The sequence below is a fragment of the Impatiens glandulifera genome, chromosome 1, assembly GCF_907164915.1.
Source record: "Impatiens glandulifera chromosome 1, dImpGla2.1, whole genome shotgun sequence".
Lineage (NCBI taxonomy): Eukaryota > Viridiplantae > Streptophyta > Magnoliopsida > Ericales > Balsaminaceae > Impatiens > Impatiens glandulifera.
The window spans coordinates 80,123,928-80,140,459 of NC_061862.1; the positions used below are offsets into that span (position 1 = coordinate 80,123,928).

Genomic DNA, 16,532 nt, shown 5'->3' on the forward strand with positions numbered 1-16,532 from the left:
CAACCCTTCATTAAATCACCATCAAAATCTCACACCAAATGCACAAAATTTATAGTGTAACAAGTTTAAACAATATTATTATTATTATTATTTATTTTTAGTTTATTCATAAGAGTGATGTTTAATAAATTATTTTTCATTTAAAATAGTTTAAATTTAACTGAGTTTATGGCTATTTTAAAAAGCTAGTTTTCAATCTAAAAAAAGTTTGATAAATATTACTAAAAATTCATTGAAGACTTACTTTAATATTTTAAATATTTTTTTTTTTCTAGTGTAATTTATTTTAATATATAAATAATTTTGTAGACTATCAATCAAATTAATGCAGGTTTTAAAATTCTTTTTTATTCCTTTAATTTTATTACTAAAATTTAAAGTTTTTTTTTTTATTGTGTTTTTTTTTTTCATCTAACTATTTATTTAGTTGGATCAAACTTTTATAATTAGAATAATACTTTTAATATTCGATCGATATCGATTTAACCGCAAATAAGATGGAATTAATAGATTTATAATAACTTTAGTTATTTTAATAATTAATAATTTGATTTTTTATAAGTAAATTCTCTTACAATAATTACTCATTCACTTCATGATTTATATAGGAGTTTTTTTTTTACTATTATATATATATACATATAACAATTATTATTTGATAAGATTTTTCTGGTTATATACCTATTCGGTCAATAATAATTTGTACCGTTTAAAATATTTGGTAGAGATTTTTTCTTTCATTAATTGACTTTACTTATAAATTCAAATGAGATTATTTTTTTAAAATCTTTCTGAGCAAAGCGAAGAACATAGAATCGTCTGTTTAATTTAATGCCGGACGGCCGTCTCTCATCAAATAAAACATAATATCGTCTATTTGATTTGATGCCGACGGCCGTCACTCGTCAAATTGTAATATATAAATTTATTTTTATGAATTATAATACAAAATTTATAGTTAAAATTATTATTATTGTATAAAAGCAAGCGTGCAGTGTACAATTTGAAGTTTGAACAACATGAAGAGAGTCTTCTTCATTTCATTACCGTGTAGGAGACTCAGAAAGAGATTTGAACTGAATTGATCGAATTCTCCTATCAAAAGCAAATGCTCTTGGACCCTCTCGTTCACTTCACCGATGTCTTACGACCGATTCAAAATCTTTGATTTCACCGTAGACGACCACCGCGCTGAGGAAGAGGCGAAGAAGTCTGCCGAGAAATTTGGACTCTCTAAATCAACTTCCAAGTCTCCTCTCGATAAATACGTTTTCCTTCGCCACTGTACGTTACCTATATGCATCTCTCTTTATATATCTATCTATGTTTTGACTGTAATCTCATAGTTGATGTTGATCCTGACTTTCTATATTCAAGATAATTTAGTTTTTATGGATGTTCTATCGAGTCTCACCAACGCCTTGAGAAATAACATGTATCTAATCAATGGTTGATGAAATATGAATTGACACCGACACTGATTTTATAGCCAGACAGACTATAAAGGGAGTCTTAATTTGATCGTATTGTGGAAAGTAAAAATATGTGCCTTCCTAGTTGCAAAAGTTAGTTGGTGGAATTGGATATATTTATTACTTGAACTTTCTTTCTAGTTACAGTAGGAAGAACCGTAAATAAAGGGAAGGGTTTCAGAGATTCTAAACGACATTCTGATCCATGTGTTGTTGCTGTTGATGATGTTCCTGGGAACGATGAATGTGCTCCATCTTCCCCATTTTCATCTGCAAATTCTGGTGTGAACTCTAACCAATCATTATCTGGATTGAAGGATCCTGCGTCTGGATCCACGAATCGGAAATGCTCCTTTGCAAACATCACATGTCTTGTCAGTAACTGACCTATACTCTTCTTTCCTGTGTATCATATATACAAGCTATTGATCTCTTGATTCACCGTACCTTATATTCTGTCTTACAGAATAAACCTATTCACCTAAATTCTGATGATGAAGACAACAACCCATCATGTTCATCACTTGATGTAGCCACCACCATTACTCAAGGTGATAACGCTCCTCTTTTTTCATGCTAGATTTCTATTTCATCACTTAAGATATGCATTTGTTGTTTATACCTGGGTTGTGCTGACCTTTTTTTTTTCTGCTTACTTATGCAGGTCTAGTGCAAGAAGAGAATACAGTTCATTGTCTGAATGATCCTGAAGTATGCCCCAAAGATCTTTTTGATTATCAATTTCTGTTATGGAAATTGCTGGCATTGTCGTGAATTTTTCTACTTAATATCTATGTAACTATTGCATATTTAATGGGAGTGCCCTTTTTTTCATGCCATCTTTTCCTTTGTGATTCCGCAGAATCCAGAGGTCTTTGTTATCCCTGATGCTGTAGCATATGGATTAGTGTCTTGTGAGAAGCCTGTATTGACATTTTCCAAAACTGGAATTCAACTTGAGGCTGCAAAAGGATTAAACAGGCCTTTGAAATTATCATGGAACATTTCTGACATTATCAAGATTGAATCAATGTGGAATGAGCACGTGAGTTAGAACACCTTCCATCAACAATAATAATTTTTGCTTTGCAGAATCATTCTTATGTTTGTTGTATTGTTGACAAAAGGAAGGAAAAACAACAGTGGATCTTTTCTTGATATCAAAGCATTCAGAATTAGCTCAAACTTCTTGTCAACCTTCGGGTATGTCCATTGCTATTATGTTTTTGTCACACGCATCTGTTTTATTTCCTCCCACAAATAGATGGCAGCAAACATAAAGTTACTCTTTGTGGAGGTTAAGCTAGGAGTAAGGTTATATTGTACATAAGGTCTTCTGTAGCTATCCACATTCCACACTGAAAGGTATTTTATTTCCTCACATACAAATAGATGCCTATGCATGAATCAACCCAAGAGTAGAGTTTATACCCATATGAATCTCTTGATGTCAATAGTCAATCACAAAATTTGATAAACATTTCTAGTAATTTGAGTTTAAAGTGAAGAACATTGTATGGATATTTATACATTCAAATTGAATTTTACTACACAAAGTAATTCAAATGTAGCTGAGGTTCTGTTTTTTCAAATATGAATAACCAGTATAAAATCATGTCATTTGGATCATAACATAAATTTTTTAGAACAAATAAATAAATATATATATATATCAAGGAACATGAAAGTTTTATGAAAATTTTATTGTCTTTGATGATCCAATGACATGGGCCCGAAGAATGAATCTCAATTTGTGGAGGGGGAAATAATAGTATCTACGCAATTTGTTTGTTGATGTAAATCTTGAAGGTTGTGCTTTCTTTATTTATTTGGGCTGTTGCGCAACAGCCTGCAAAAGATGGTCAGTTGATTAGTTGTTTGAAATTTAATGCCTTCTATACCAACATCAGTTTTGACCAAAAATGAGAGATCTCGCTGAAGCTAAAATTGTAGATTTTATTGGTGCACGCACGAATGTCAATGTTCACTTATGTAGGTTCCATGCAGGAATAAAAAGGTTGAGGTTTGAACATTCAGATCCTGAGTGGTCTCGAAAAGAGGAGGTAATAAAATCATTGGATGTGAGATACAAAGCCATGTGGAAAGCACTAATTGAGTGAGTTCTCTGTTTGCTTCGCGTCAGAGTTATTGTTATATTCTATGAGATGACTTTTTGTTTTTATAGAATGCTGTGAAGTTATATTTTCCCTGTGTTGCCTTCAAATGCTTTATGAGTTGATCACTTGAATATATAGAGATATTTAAAATCAGATTTGGACTTTATTATCAGTTCTTGTTTTGTCTAACTGCCATCACTATTCACTATTTTAGTGGTGTTGAGTTGCAAAACGGTTCAACTATGTCTATGTTTTAGCCTATTATTGATCTGAGTATATCTTTGTACTTTTCCTTTTTTTTTGTAGGAGTGTAAATATTTTTTCTAGTGCTTATTTGCTTTATTCTTTTCATCCAGTGTTAGTACAGTCAATATGGAAGAAACATGTGGCGAGAAGTACAAATCACTCTTTTCAGAATGTAACTTGTCCAAGTAAGCAGATGGGTTTCTCATGTTTCATTTATAAGTGACTTTGCAATGCTTCATTGCCACCAAAATTGAGTATGAGTCCTTATAGCTTGAGAATGATGATTGTTTCTAAATATGCATGTAGGTTTGTTCTTTTAATCAAAATAATAATTGTAAGTAGATTAATGTGTGCAAAAAATCATGTTTCCTTGTAATCTTCCAGAAAGGATAAAAAGATTTTAAAATGCAACATTGGTTAAAGCCTTTTGATTCTTCTTTTGATACTTGGAAAAAGAATGAAAAATATTTCCTTTTAAAAATTGAAAGCATCATTAAAATCATGGTAGAATTGAAAGTCGCATTGACCCTGCTAGAAGTTGTATCAATGGAATATAAGTCAAAGCATGTGTAGCTATGAATTATAAAGAAGACAATACATGAATCAAACGAAACAAAATGTAGATCGTCATATAGACTTCATATAATCCGCAATGATACTTCTTGCCAAAAAAAATGACAACTAACATGACATTGTCAGCCCTCAAAATATGGTGGAACAAACGTGACAAACTATCTACACAAAACTATTTATAATTAACATTCAGTTTTGAAGTATGCTTAGTTAGTTTGCACATGTAGAATGATTCTATATTGTGCTTTATTGTGCTATTGCCTCCTTGGCTTCTTGGCTAAATATATTCTTTAATTGACTTTATGTCAGTCTAGTCGAGTCAATTGAAGCTTTTGAAGATATTATCTATCCAGAAGGGGAGGCTGATGCTGTTTCCATCTGTATGAGTGACTTTCAGCTATTACAGCCTGAGAAATTCATCAATGACACTATAATTGACTTCTACATAAAGTAAGTTTGTTTATTTCCAGCTTGGGATGGACCATACCCAAGCTTCTATAGTATTTGTATTTTGAATATATTTTCTTTTGTCTTTGCAGTTATGTTTTAATATAATTAGAACTTACTTGGTAATACTTTTCTTAGAATGCTGGAGAAATTGTAGTGAAGATGAAAAGTAAGTACTCCAGATTATGAAACTGATTAAAGAATGGTCAGACCTGAATTCCTTTCTTCTGGGGCAATATAGAGAAACTAGAAACACTTCTGCAATTTATTTTACACAACATACTTGCAAGCCATACTGGATAGGGGTGAGCATTTAACGGATTAGTCCGAAATCCAATCCGAATCCGTATACTATTTTGGATTAGCTATTTCGGATTGAATTGAGTTCGGATTATGTTAAATTCGGATTGGATTAGGATTATCCAAATTATCCAAATAAAAATATATTTTAGGATTATCTAAATAAAAATATATTTTTTAATTTGTTTTTCTAAATTTTACCTTAATATAATATTTTTTTTTCATAATTTGTTTTTCTTCAGTAATTATCATATTAGAGGTTTTTAGAAAAAGTAAATAAAATACTATTATAAATAAACAAAATTAATTATAATTTAACGATAATTTTTTAAAAAAAATAAGTGATTTATAAAAAGAAGGTGAATTAAACATTAATTAGTAAAATAAATATATTTATTAAGCAATTAGATAAAAAGAAATATTAAATTGGATTATCCAAACCCTACCCAATAAAATCCAATCCGTATTAATCAATATAATGGTTTAGATTACGGATTAGATAAATATAATTTGGATTTAATACGGATCGGGTAAAACGCATCGCATTTAACTATTTGCTCACCCCTAATACTGGATTTAAGCTAAGGAACCTAAAATGATTCTTAGACAAGATAACCCTTTGATATTACATTCTTACTCCCACTTTTTTTTTTTTGGAAAACAGCTTAGCGCCATTTCATTAAAAAACCCAAAACTGGAAGAAATTGTCAAAATCAAAGCTAGACAATCCCTAGCTTTGATTAAAGATGACAAACGATTTACTCCCACTTTATAGTGTTCCCTAGGAGGGTCACAAATGTTCCCTTTTCAGACCAAGAAGTTGAACAAAAATCATGAAAAATGTCTCGTCTACAATTTCATAAATTGTGTTAGAGTTACTCAAAAGGCTTATATTATTATCAAGCATTCAAATTATGCCTTTTCTAGTGTCTCCTAACTTAGTTACCATTGGTATTTTGTGATATGAGAAACACATAAAAATTAAGAAAAGACTATTATCTGATGTACATGATTGCATTTGTTTTTTCATTTGAAGACCTCAACATCTGTTGTGTTCCTTTCCTAAAATGTATTGACATTGCAAATTGTTGTAAGGTTTTGTCTAACATAAGATCCATTTGGAATATGCACCTTCTCCGGAAGCATGTGTTCTTCTTTTGCAACTCCTTAATTCCTCTTTTGGCTTGTTCCATAACTGGAGGATCTGATTCTTTTCAGATATTTGGACAGCAAGCTTAGACCAGAGGAAAAACATAGGTTCCATTTCTTTAACAGCTTCTTCTTTCAAAAGTTGGCTTATCTAGACAAAGATCCTTTGAGATCGTTTGAAGGCATGAAGTCTTTCCAACATGTTCGTAATTGGACAAGAAGAGTAGATATATTTTGTAAGGATTATATTTTCATTCCAGTGAACTTCAGGTGAGAATACAAAATATTCATTTTTTTTGTGCTGAAAATTTTCTGCCTTTCCAAGTCTTGTACAAATTTATTGTCTTTGTTGACAGTCTTCATTGGAGTTTGATCATCATATGTCATCCTGGTGAGGTGGCCAAGACTAAAGGTGATGTTTTCATGTAATCTTTTGTATATTATATAGTTGTGTAAATCATATTCATCATCTTTGAAAATGTGTCTGCAGCTGGTGACATAGACATCTTGCCCAAGGTACCCTGCATTTTGCACTTGGATTCCTTGAAAGGAATCCACAGGGGCCTCAACAATCTTATTCAGAGGTAATTTGTTTAGGCTTAGGGTGCTTTTGATTAAAAAACGAAAATTAAGTAAACCAAGTGCTCAATGCTAAGTAAATTTTAAGTGACGAATTAGTTAAGTGTCTGAAAAAAAATATCTGAAATTTAAATACTTAAAGATTATTTTGACCTTGCAACCTTTAAAGTTGCATTTTGTACGCTTTTACCATATTACCGAGTTAAAGTAGTTTCCCTGACTTAATTTTTTAGCTTCATTTTTAGCTGAATCTTAAGTAATTTTAGACATCTATTAACAAATGAACTTAAATAAGCAATTAATTATGTAGATTAAGTGATAAGGTGTTTTAGCATACACTGCATAGCTCTCAAAATAAATTGTTGTGCACTTTTGATATTATATTATTTATTATTACAACTTGCTATTGTAGTAGTTGGAACAATCGTGGTAGCAATTACATAAATACCATGTAGATTGAAATCTTATTATTTGACAAATCATCGTCAAAACATTGTTTTTTTCTGTTTTCAACAAGTATACTTGTTATAATCAGCAACAGGATTCAGCATTTGTTATCAGTTTCATGAAATGTTAATATGATGTTTCTAAAATCTCTGTTGTCGTGATTGGGATTTGACTATGATGTTTCCTACGTACAGTTACTTATGGGAAGAGTGGAAAGAGAGGGTTGGGGAACCAACTGAAGATATCTCTGCCAAGTTCAACAATTTGTTGTTTCTCCCTCTTGAGGTAATTCTCCAATTGTGACTTCAATATGAAATTCAATAAAAGGGCTCGTATTCTTTGTAAACTGTCTTCTTAAAATATCTACATGAAGCTAATTTGATTTTTCTTAAAATCATATTGATATGCGTGGTGAATGATGTAAAGGTATGATAATTCTTAAAATCTGTATTGCAGTTACCACAGCAAGAGAATCATTATGATTGTGGGCTCTTTCTGCTCCATTATGTGGATCTTTTTCTGAAGCAAGCTCCTGTTAATTTCAGTCCATATGGACCAAAAATGTTTTCCAGCTTTGTAAGTGTACAATTTACTTAATCCGAAAGTCCATTTCTCTATTGCATATAACAATAAAAAGTTGTTATTTTCTTCGCAGCTTAAGAAGGATTGGTTCCCACCTGCTGAGGCTTCTGAGAAACGTATTCATATAAAGAAGTTGTTACAATCAATTATTCAAAACAAGTATCCTCCTAAATCGGATACTCTTGAAATACCCATCAAAGACAATGAAGATGATACTAGTACCAGCATAGAGATTCTTGAGGAGGGGATGCAACAGAAGCATAATTCAGTAGAGTTATGTCAGAGCAAATTTTCCAGGCTTTTTGCTGATCTAGAAATCGAGACTGATGACGAGGAGTGTAAAGAATTAAAGCATAAAACCGAGGCTTTATCCCCTTCAGATAGAACGAATCAGCCTTCCAGTCCAACTGCATCAGCTTACGTAGTTGAAGATTCCTTTGAGAGAGATGTGGTGATAGAAAATATTGAGCCCTCAGACGATGAGGATGAGGTAGAGTCTTCCGAGATTGTAGTTCTTAAGGTGATGAATAACTCGAACCATTCCCCAAGAGTGTCAGACTCTGAAGAGGATGAACAAGCCACAAAAAGGGCAAGGCTCATCATTCCTTTGAGAGGGAGAAGACAGTATGCTAGAAAACTTTCAAAGGATGATGTTTTTGAAGTCTTTTGCTGTGATGAGTAAGTAAGAGTAAAACACTCTATTATTACTTTGTTGATAGTAATTTTTTTCATTTTTTTTACGCTCTACCACTCACTGAACTAAATAAGTCTTCATAATCATCGGTATTTTCTTTTTCACCATAGAGCCATCTCGCTCCATGGCTTTATTTGCATAGTTGATATTAATGGGGTGTGTTTTCAATAGTTTAATGCCAAAACATGGTTTCAATTATTTGAGTTTGTTATGTAGTCAAATTTATGTTAATTAATAGCACATTTTTTTTTTTTTTGTAATTCTAGGGAAAAAGTCTTTAATTTAGATATAGATTTTAAGTTCGAATTTCATTGATTTGGTGTTTATGTCATTTTTCAGGTAATAAACATTGGTCTCAATCTTTTGTTTTATTAATCAGATGACAAGAGGCTTACATTACTTAATGGTGTAACAAGATAGTAATATATTTTATTAATCACTAATGGATAACTCATGAAAAAAGACTTCAATGAATGCAAATAATGAGAATGTTATAGTTTGTTAATGAACATTTAATTAAGTTATGATCAATGTGAGTAGAAACTATGTATAGACAAGTAGTCATGAATTCAAATAAGAGATAAATAAACTTCTCAAATTTAGATAAATTTGGGACCCATGTTATGAATACAAATAGTAGAGAAACAAACTTAAAAATAAATAAATTGGACTCTCATCTCTTACTGTTAAATAAAATTAGATCGGTTAAATAAAACTTAACAGAAATAAAACTCTTGTGTAGGAATAGGCAAAGGACCGAACCGGTCAAATTAAGAAACCGGTTAAGAAACGAAACCGGTCAAGCAACTCAATAGGCCAAGTAATTCAACCGGTTAAGAAACTCAACCGGTCAAGTCATCAATCCGACCAAAAACCCGACCAAACAAGAAAGACAAGATCGGTCAAAACAGAAGGACGGAAACACTAGACAGTCGGTCACTTAGAAGTCAAGGAATAATCGAAAGTCATCCGGTTAACACATATAACCGACCAACATAAAAAGATACTTCGGGTATCTGTTGAGATTAATACCAAAGGAACAGACTGAACATTGCCATATTCATACAAGTCTGAGAAAGATCTACAGGCTGCAGAAGATAGTCCTACAAGATCTTTCTACTTCAGGATAAATCAGAAAGACAATCTTCCAAGTACAGACAACTGTCTAACCGACAGTTACCACATTGAGTAAAAAACAAACCTAGTCGGTTTGACCTACATATTGGAAGACTAGACCGCCAGGTCTGAAAAGTTGACCGCCAGGTCTGAATCACTGAACCTCTGCTCAACCAATCAAATTCAAGGAAATGAAATGTAACCGTTGACACATTTCACCTATAAAAGGAGGAGTAGAAGAGGAGTAAATGCGGGACACAGTGGACAATTAATTTACAAGTGATAAGAGTGTGTTCTATCTCTAGAAAGCTTAAGTGCTAAGTTGAAGTGTAATTCTACAATTTCGGTTAAAATTGTACGAGTGTTATTGAGCAGGAAATAAGTCTCGATCGGATTGTATTTGTATTCCTTAGTGAATATCCTTCTTGCGGTTTCGAGAGGAAGGGGTGATGTAGGAGTTTCATCTCCGAACATCCATAAAAACCTGTCTTGTTATTCACTCTCTATCGGTTCTACATTCTAACCGATCTGTACTAACCTACTTACACCGCTTTGACCGACTCTACATTACCTAAACCGAATCACTAAGTTACAAAACCGACCCAGCAACTTCCAAACCTGTCTTATCCAAAATCGGTCCTGCCTATCTCGTGAGTGTGCTGCTTCAACCTGAAACAAACCTCTTCCGCGCTTGAACCTGATTCAAGGGTTTGTGACAGTTTATGTAGTATTGAAACCCCGGTGTTAATTTCTAACCGGATTAATCACTACCCCTTAAGTGAGACGCGATAACTGGCTAGACCCTAGTTCCCCAGCCGCGACCTAGATCCTAACAATTGGTATCAGAGCAGTTAATTTCAATACTCAAGCAAGCATGTCTTTTGATAGGCCACCAATGCTAGAAGGTGATGACTTTGCCAACTGGAAGGCACGTATGCACCTGCACTTAATCACCATGGATGACGAAATGCAGTTCATCATAGCCGAAGGACCGATAATCATTGATAAGGACAGGAAGGACTGGACAGCTGAAGATAAGAGAAGAAACAACCTGGATAACCATGCCAGAAACCGGATCTCCAACGGTGTGGACAGAAACACGTACTGCAAGATCAGAGATTGCAAAACAGCAAAGGAAACATGAGAAACGGTTATTCAGATCCATGAGGGAAATGAAAGAACTAAGGAAAACAAGATAATGGTAGCTACTTAGAAGTTTGAAAACATCAAGATGAGACCGGGAGAAACAATGAAAGAATATAGTGACCGGTTCACAGGTGTGATAGATGAGCTAACAACTCTTGACAAGAGGTATGATAACAAGGAGATCATCATGAAAGCATTAAGATCTCTTCCAAGTGCGTGGGATATAAAGACAATGGTGATAAGGGAATCAAACTACCTAAGCAAGATGAAACTACATGATGTATTCGAAGATCTTAAGGCGTATGAGTTTGAAATGAGATATAGGACTGAAGAAGAAGTCCCAGCCTCAACCTCAACCAGAGCACTAATCACATCCACAGAACCTGTTGTACCTGCACCGATCAGAACCGCTGAACAGTTCACCGAAGATGCCATGGCAATGCTTGCACAGAAATTTGGAAGGTTCATGAAAAGAAGCCAACCGACAAACAACTACAATTACGGTGATAAATCTAATGTAAGATGTTATAACTGCAACTGTTTGGGACATTTTAAGTGGGAATGCAGAAAACCGAGGAGAGATGACTGGAAACCGGACAATCAAAATAACCGAAATAATTACCAACAAACCGGTGAAGGAAGTGAGGTACAGAAAGCACTAATAGCCGATGATGGAGGTAGCTTATGGGCACACAATGACAGTGATGATGATCTCACATGCCTCATGGCAAATGAGGAACATGTATTTGACTCTCCCTGTGAAGAATTTACTAAAGATGAGTTATATAATGCATTAAATGATATGGTAGCAGAGTATAAGAACCTACTAACTCTATTACCTAAGCAACCCAATTTTAGAGCCGACCTCATAGTACCCATCTTGACCGAACCAAAGAACATACAGCCTGATGAAGCCCCTACCTTAGAAACCGAGTTAGCACCTGAACTACCCTCTGAGACCGAACAGCTCAAGGAGTCAGTTCAAGAATTGACCGAGGAAGAAAATGTCCAACTCTAGTATAAAATGGCCGCATATAAAAGATCTAGTGAAATGGTGAGAAAAATGTGCAGTTACAAAAGACACCCTTTTTGCATGTTTGGTCTAGGATACAAAAACGATAGATCCAAAAACCAAAAACACTTAGACAAAGTAAGGCTCACAAAGGATGATATTCCCTTTGTAAGTTTTATCAGAAGTTCCTTAACCGCTGAAGAGGAATTAACTGCCTATTATACGGAAGACAAACTAACCTATGTAGGCCCAACCGATTCTGAGAAATGGCTTCACCCTGAGAAAAGGAAAGCCAACCTGTTTAAAAATAGGAGAGCCAATCCACAACTGCATAGGACAAACCAAAGATCATCCCCACACAAGACCTTCTTAGGAAAACAGAAAGATTCAAAACCTAGTGCAAAAAAAGTAGTTAAGACATTGACCAGGAAAGCTGTCCGGTTTGTCAAGGTCTGGATACCCAAGGGACTAATCGCCTGTGGACCCTAGTAAATGTGGGTACCAAATAGTTGTAAATATGTACATTTTGCAGGATATAAAGAAACGGCTAGGAAACTCTGAATGGTACTTGGATAGCGGTTGCTCCAAGCATATGACCGGGAACAACAATCTTCTAACCGACACTAGAATAGAAACCGGTGCACTAATCACCTTCGGTGACAACTCAAAAGGTAGAACTGTGGGCAAGGGTAAGATTGTCCATGGTAACTTAATAATTGATAATGTACTCTTAGTTGAAAACCTACGCTTTAATTTGCTAAGTATTAGTCAAATGTGTGATGCTGGATACACTGTAGAATTTTTTAAACATGCATGCTTAGTTAAGAACTCTCAAGGTACCATACTACTAACCGGAAATAGGTTAGGAAATATGTACAAGGTAGACTGGAAAACTAAAGTAGAATATCCTGTATGCATGATAGCCAAAACCGATCAAACCTGGCTGTGGCATAAAAGACTAAACCATCTAAACATGAAAACCTTAAACTATATTCGCGGTAAAAAGTTAGTCGAAGGTGTTCCTGACATAGTATTTAATAAGGATAAGGTTTGTTCAGCATGTCAAATGGGTAAACAAACTAGGTCAACCTTTAAGAGTAAAGGACACATTCAATCTAACCGATGCTTAGATCTTCTTCACATGGATTTATTTGGACCGATTCAGGTCATCAGCCTAGGAGGTATGCTTTACACTATGATAGTTGTTGATGATTACTCTAGATATACATGGGTAATATTCTTACCATCCAAACGTGAAACCGCATCAAACTTGATCACACTGCTTAAACGTTTGCAAAATGAGAAATCAACACGCATTAATAGCATTAGAAGTGATAGAGGAACTGAATTTACAAACATCATTTTAAATGCATTTCTTGATGAATTCGGTATTAGACACGAGTTGTCTAGTGCTAGGACTCCTCAACAAAACGGCCTGGCCGAGAGAAGAAACTGAACTCTCAAGGAAGCCGCACGGTCCATGATAGCCGATTCGGGTATTGCTTAGAAATTTTGGGCTGAGGCTATCAATACTACATGTTACACACAAAACTGGTCCTTGATTAATAAGTTTCACAACAAAACACCTTATGAGGTTTATTTTGATAGAGTTCCTAACCTCAGGTATCTTAAGATTTTCGGTTGTAAATGCTATATTCACATAAATGGTAAAACCTATCTATCTGCTTTTGATGTAAAATCCGATACTAGGATCATGCTAGGTTACTCAGCAGTGAGTAAAGCATATAGAGTGTATAACAATAGAACCTTAACCGTGGAGGAATCACTTCATGTTGTTTTCGATGAATCGGTTGAAAGCAACACTGCATCATGCTTTGATCTACACAACAGATTGGAAAATAACAATATCCATTCTGATAGTGAAGATGAGATTCCGGTTTTCAGGCGGTTTGTCCATGACCAAATGGGTAATGATGAAACCCAGACGGATCAAGTTGTCCCACGACAGGAAGCTGACACTTCGGTCCAAACCGAGGAAATCAGTCGGTCTGACAACCCTGCTCAGCCTACCGATATGTCTAGCCTTGATCAAGTAAACGGTAATTTGGTAGACATCCCTGAACCGAACCTCAAAAGAAACACCAAACATCCTCCTAAGCTAATTATAGGTGACCCTTCAGAACCTATTCGAACTAGGCGTCAAATTCTGGAGGAATACTTCAATTCCGCCTTTATATCCCAGATTGAGCCGAAAAGAGTGGATGAAGCATTGTCAGATCCGGATTGGATCTTGGGAATGCAAGAAGAGTTAAACCAGTTCAAGAGTAATAAAGTCTGGTACCTAGTCCCTAGACCGAAAGATCAACCAGCCATAGGAACAAGATGGGTATTTAGAAATAAACTCAATGAAGACGGTTTGGTCACGAGAACAAAGCCAGATTAGTGGCACAAGGATACAAACAGGAAGAAGGCATTGATTTTGAAGAATCATTTGCCCCTGTAGCTAGGATTGAAGCTATTAGGATTTTTCTAGCCTTTGCTGCATTCAAGAATTTTAAGGTTTTCCAAATGGACGTTAAAAGTGTATTTTTGAATGGTGACCTACGTGAGGAAGTATATGTTGAACAACCACCAGGTTTCAAAAATGCTGAACTACCCAACCATGTATACCGGTTAAACAAAGCTTTATACGGTCTAAAGCAAGCTCCTAGAGCCTGGTACGATACACTAACCACATTTCTGCTAAAACATGACTTCACCATCGGATCGGTGGACAAAACACTCTTTAAGTTTGAGAAGAAGAAATATATCCTACTTGTTCAGATTTATGTAGATGATATCATCTTCGGTTCAACCGATCCTAAGCTATGTGATAAATTCTCAACCTTGATGACTAACAAATTTGAAATGAGTATGATGGGAGAATTAGCTTCTTCCTGGGTCTCCAGGTTAAGCAAATCGAAGAAGGAACTTTCATAAGCCAACCCAAGTATACTAAGGAACTGTTAAAGAAATTTGGGATGGACACATGCTCCTCAGCGGCTACTCCAATGAGTTCATCGGTAAAATTGGACAAAGATGATGAGGGTCAAGCGGTAGACCTGACCGCTTACCGAGGCATCATCGCTTCTCTTCTATACTTGACAGCAAGTAGACCGAATATTCTATTTGCAGTCGGTGTGTGTGGAAGATTCCAAGCCAACCCAAAACAGTCTCACTACACAGCCGCAAAGCGAATTCTGAAATACCTTAAGGGAACTCCTGACGTCGGTTTGTGGTATCCAAAGGATTCATCCTTTAACCTAACAAGTTATTCAGATGCAGACTATGCAGGTTGCAAGGTTGATAGAAAAAGCACCAGCGGAACATGCCAATTTCTAGGTGATCGGCTTGTTTCATGGAACAACAAGAAACAAACATCAGTTGCCACATCAACCGCAGAAGCTGAATACCTGGCGGCCGGAAGCTGCTGTTCACAACTTCTTTGGATTCAACAAAAATTGAAGGATTTCGGTATCATAGCCGAAGAATCTCCAATCTTCTATGATAACACAAGTGCCATAACAATCACCTACAATCCAGTTTTACACTCTAGAACCAAGCACATTGACATGAGGCATCACTTTATTCGGGAACATGTCATGCTGAAGCATATCCGGCTGGAATACGTACCGACAGATCAACAAGTAGCCGATATCTTCACAAAGCCTCTACAGGAAGCTAAGTTTTCTCAATTCAGACTCACACTCGATTTAACCGACATTAGTCAGATTATTCCTAAGGATGCTTAAAAGGGAAATCGGTTCGGACAGACAAAGCCGGTAGTTCCTCCTAAATTGTCGGATTTCAAATCTCCCAAGGTATCTATGGAAGAACCGCCTGGTCTATCAGTCAGAGTAAACCGACTGGTTACTTAGTTCATGCACCAAATAACCGCATTGGGACGAACAACTGATAACTGACCGGTTCGGAAATAGTTTATCTCAAATTATTTGGTCTTCGAACAAAAGTGGAATAATTACCTGCGTTTAAACTTATCTGTCCTGAAATATTACATTTTCAAAGTAAAATGGTCACACCTCAAAAGACGTGAAGATTTGATATCTTTCATGGTCCAAGTCTATGACCAACATCCTAGGCTGTAGCCATACTTATTTCATGCAAAATACTTTATCCTATGGACAATAGACATCATTACCTATGATATACTGGATAATAAGATCCTCTCTCCACTAGTATATAAGTTAAGCAAACCTTAAACAAAACAATCACAAGATATATCCATTCCCTCACTAAGACAAAATGTCTCAGTTTCCAAACATCCTTCAAGTGGATTTCAAATCTGCTCAAAGCATTGAGCATTATGAAGTCTTCAAGATGATTAAGTCACTTGAAGACACTGGTCTCCAACACTTTCTAGATGACAAACATGTCATCTATTCTGAATTTGTCCTGGAGTTCTTCTACAATGCCAGGGTTTTCCGAGGAACTCCTCACTTTGACACACACATTCAATCAAAAGTAGGAGGAATTGTATTCGACTTCACCGAAAATGACTTTGCAAGATGCTTTGACCTACCAAAGCAAGGGCTGACCGATCTTAACGTACCGGCTGAACTAAAAGCCGAGATCTCTCTAGCTTTTGCCCGGTCAAATCAACTAGTTGATGACCACGGTGCCAAATCACTGTT

At 35.3% G+C, this 16,532-nt stretch overlaps 1 protein-coding gene across 2 annotated transcripts; it reads left to right on the top strand.

Annotated features, from left to right (window-relative positions):
* The first annotated feature begins 1,038 nt into the window (after positions 1 to 1,038).
* Positions 1,039 to 8,801, top strand: LOC124919064 (probable ubiquitin-like-specific protease 2B). Of its 2 annotated transcripts, none has more exons than XM_047459201.1 (15): positions 1,039 to 1,284; positions 1,614 to 1,846; positions 1,939 to 2,023; positions 2,137 to 2,183; positions 2,335 to 2,517; positions 2,600 to 2,675; positions 3,480 to 3,588; positions 3,946 to 4,020; positions 4,718 to 4,858; positions 6,374 to 6,574; positions 6,661 to 6,716; positions 6,795 to 6,888; positions 7,525 to 7,615; positions 7,787 to 7,906; positions 7,986 to 8,801. In XM_047459201.1, exons 1-15 carry the CDS (start codon positions 1,140 to 1,142, stop codon positions 8,592 to 8,594), a joined length of 2,265 nt encoding a protein of 754 aa, XP_047315157.1. In that variant the 5' UTR covers positions 1,039 to 1,139; the 3' UTR covers positions 8,595 to 8,801. The 2 variants fall into 2 exon arrangements, with proteins under 2 accessions (XP_047315157.1, XP_047315158.1); XM_047459202.1 differs by having other exon boundaries at positions 1,620 to 1,846.
* Positions 8,802 to 16,532: the final 7,731 nt, after the last annotated feature.

Excerpts from the sequence above, each read along its gene's own strand:
- LOC124919064 (XM_047459201.1), top strand. The coding sequence starts at position 1,140 with ATGTCTTACGACCGATTCAAAATCTTTGATTTCACCGTAGACGACCAC. Across the intron at positions 3,589-3,945 it reads ATGTGGAAAGCACTAATTGA|TGTTAGTACAGTCAATATGG; the intron begins GTGAGTTCTCTG and ends CTTTTCATCCAG. Across the intron at positions 4,021-4,717 it reads TCAGAATGTAACTTGTCCAA|TCTAGTCGAGTCAATTGAAG; the intron begins GTAAGCAGATGG and ends ACTTTATGTCAG.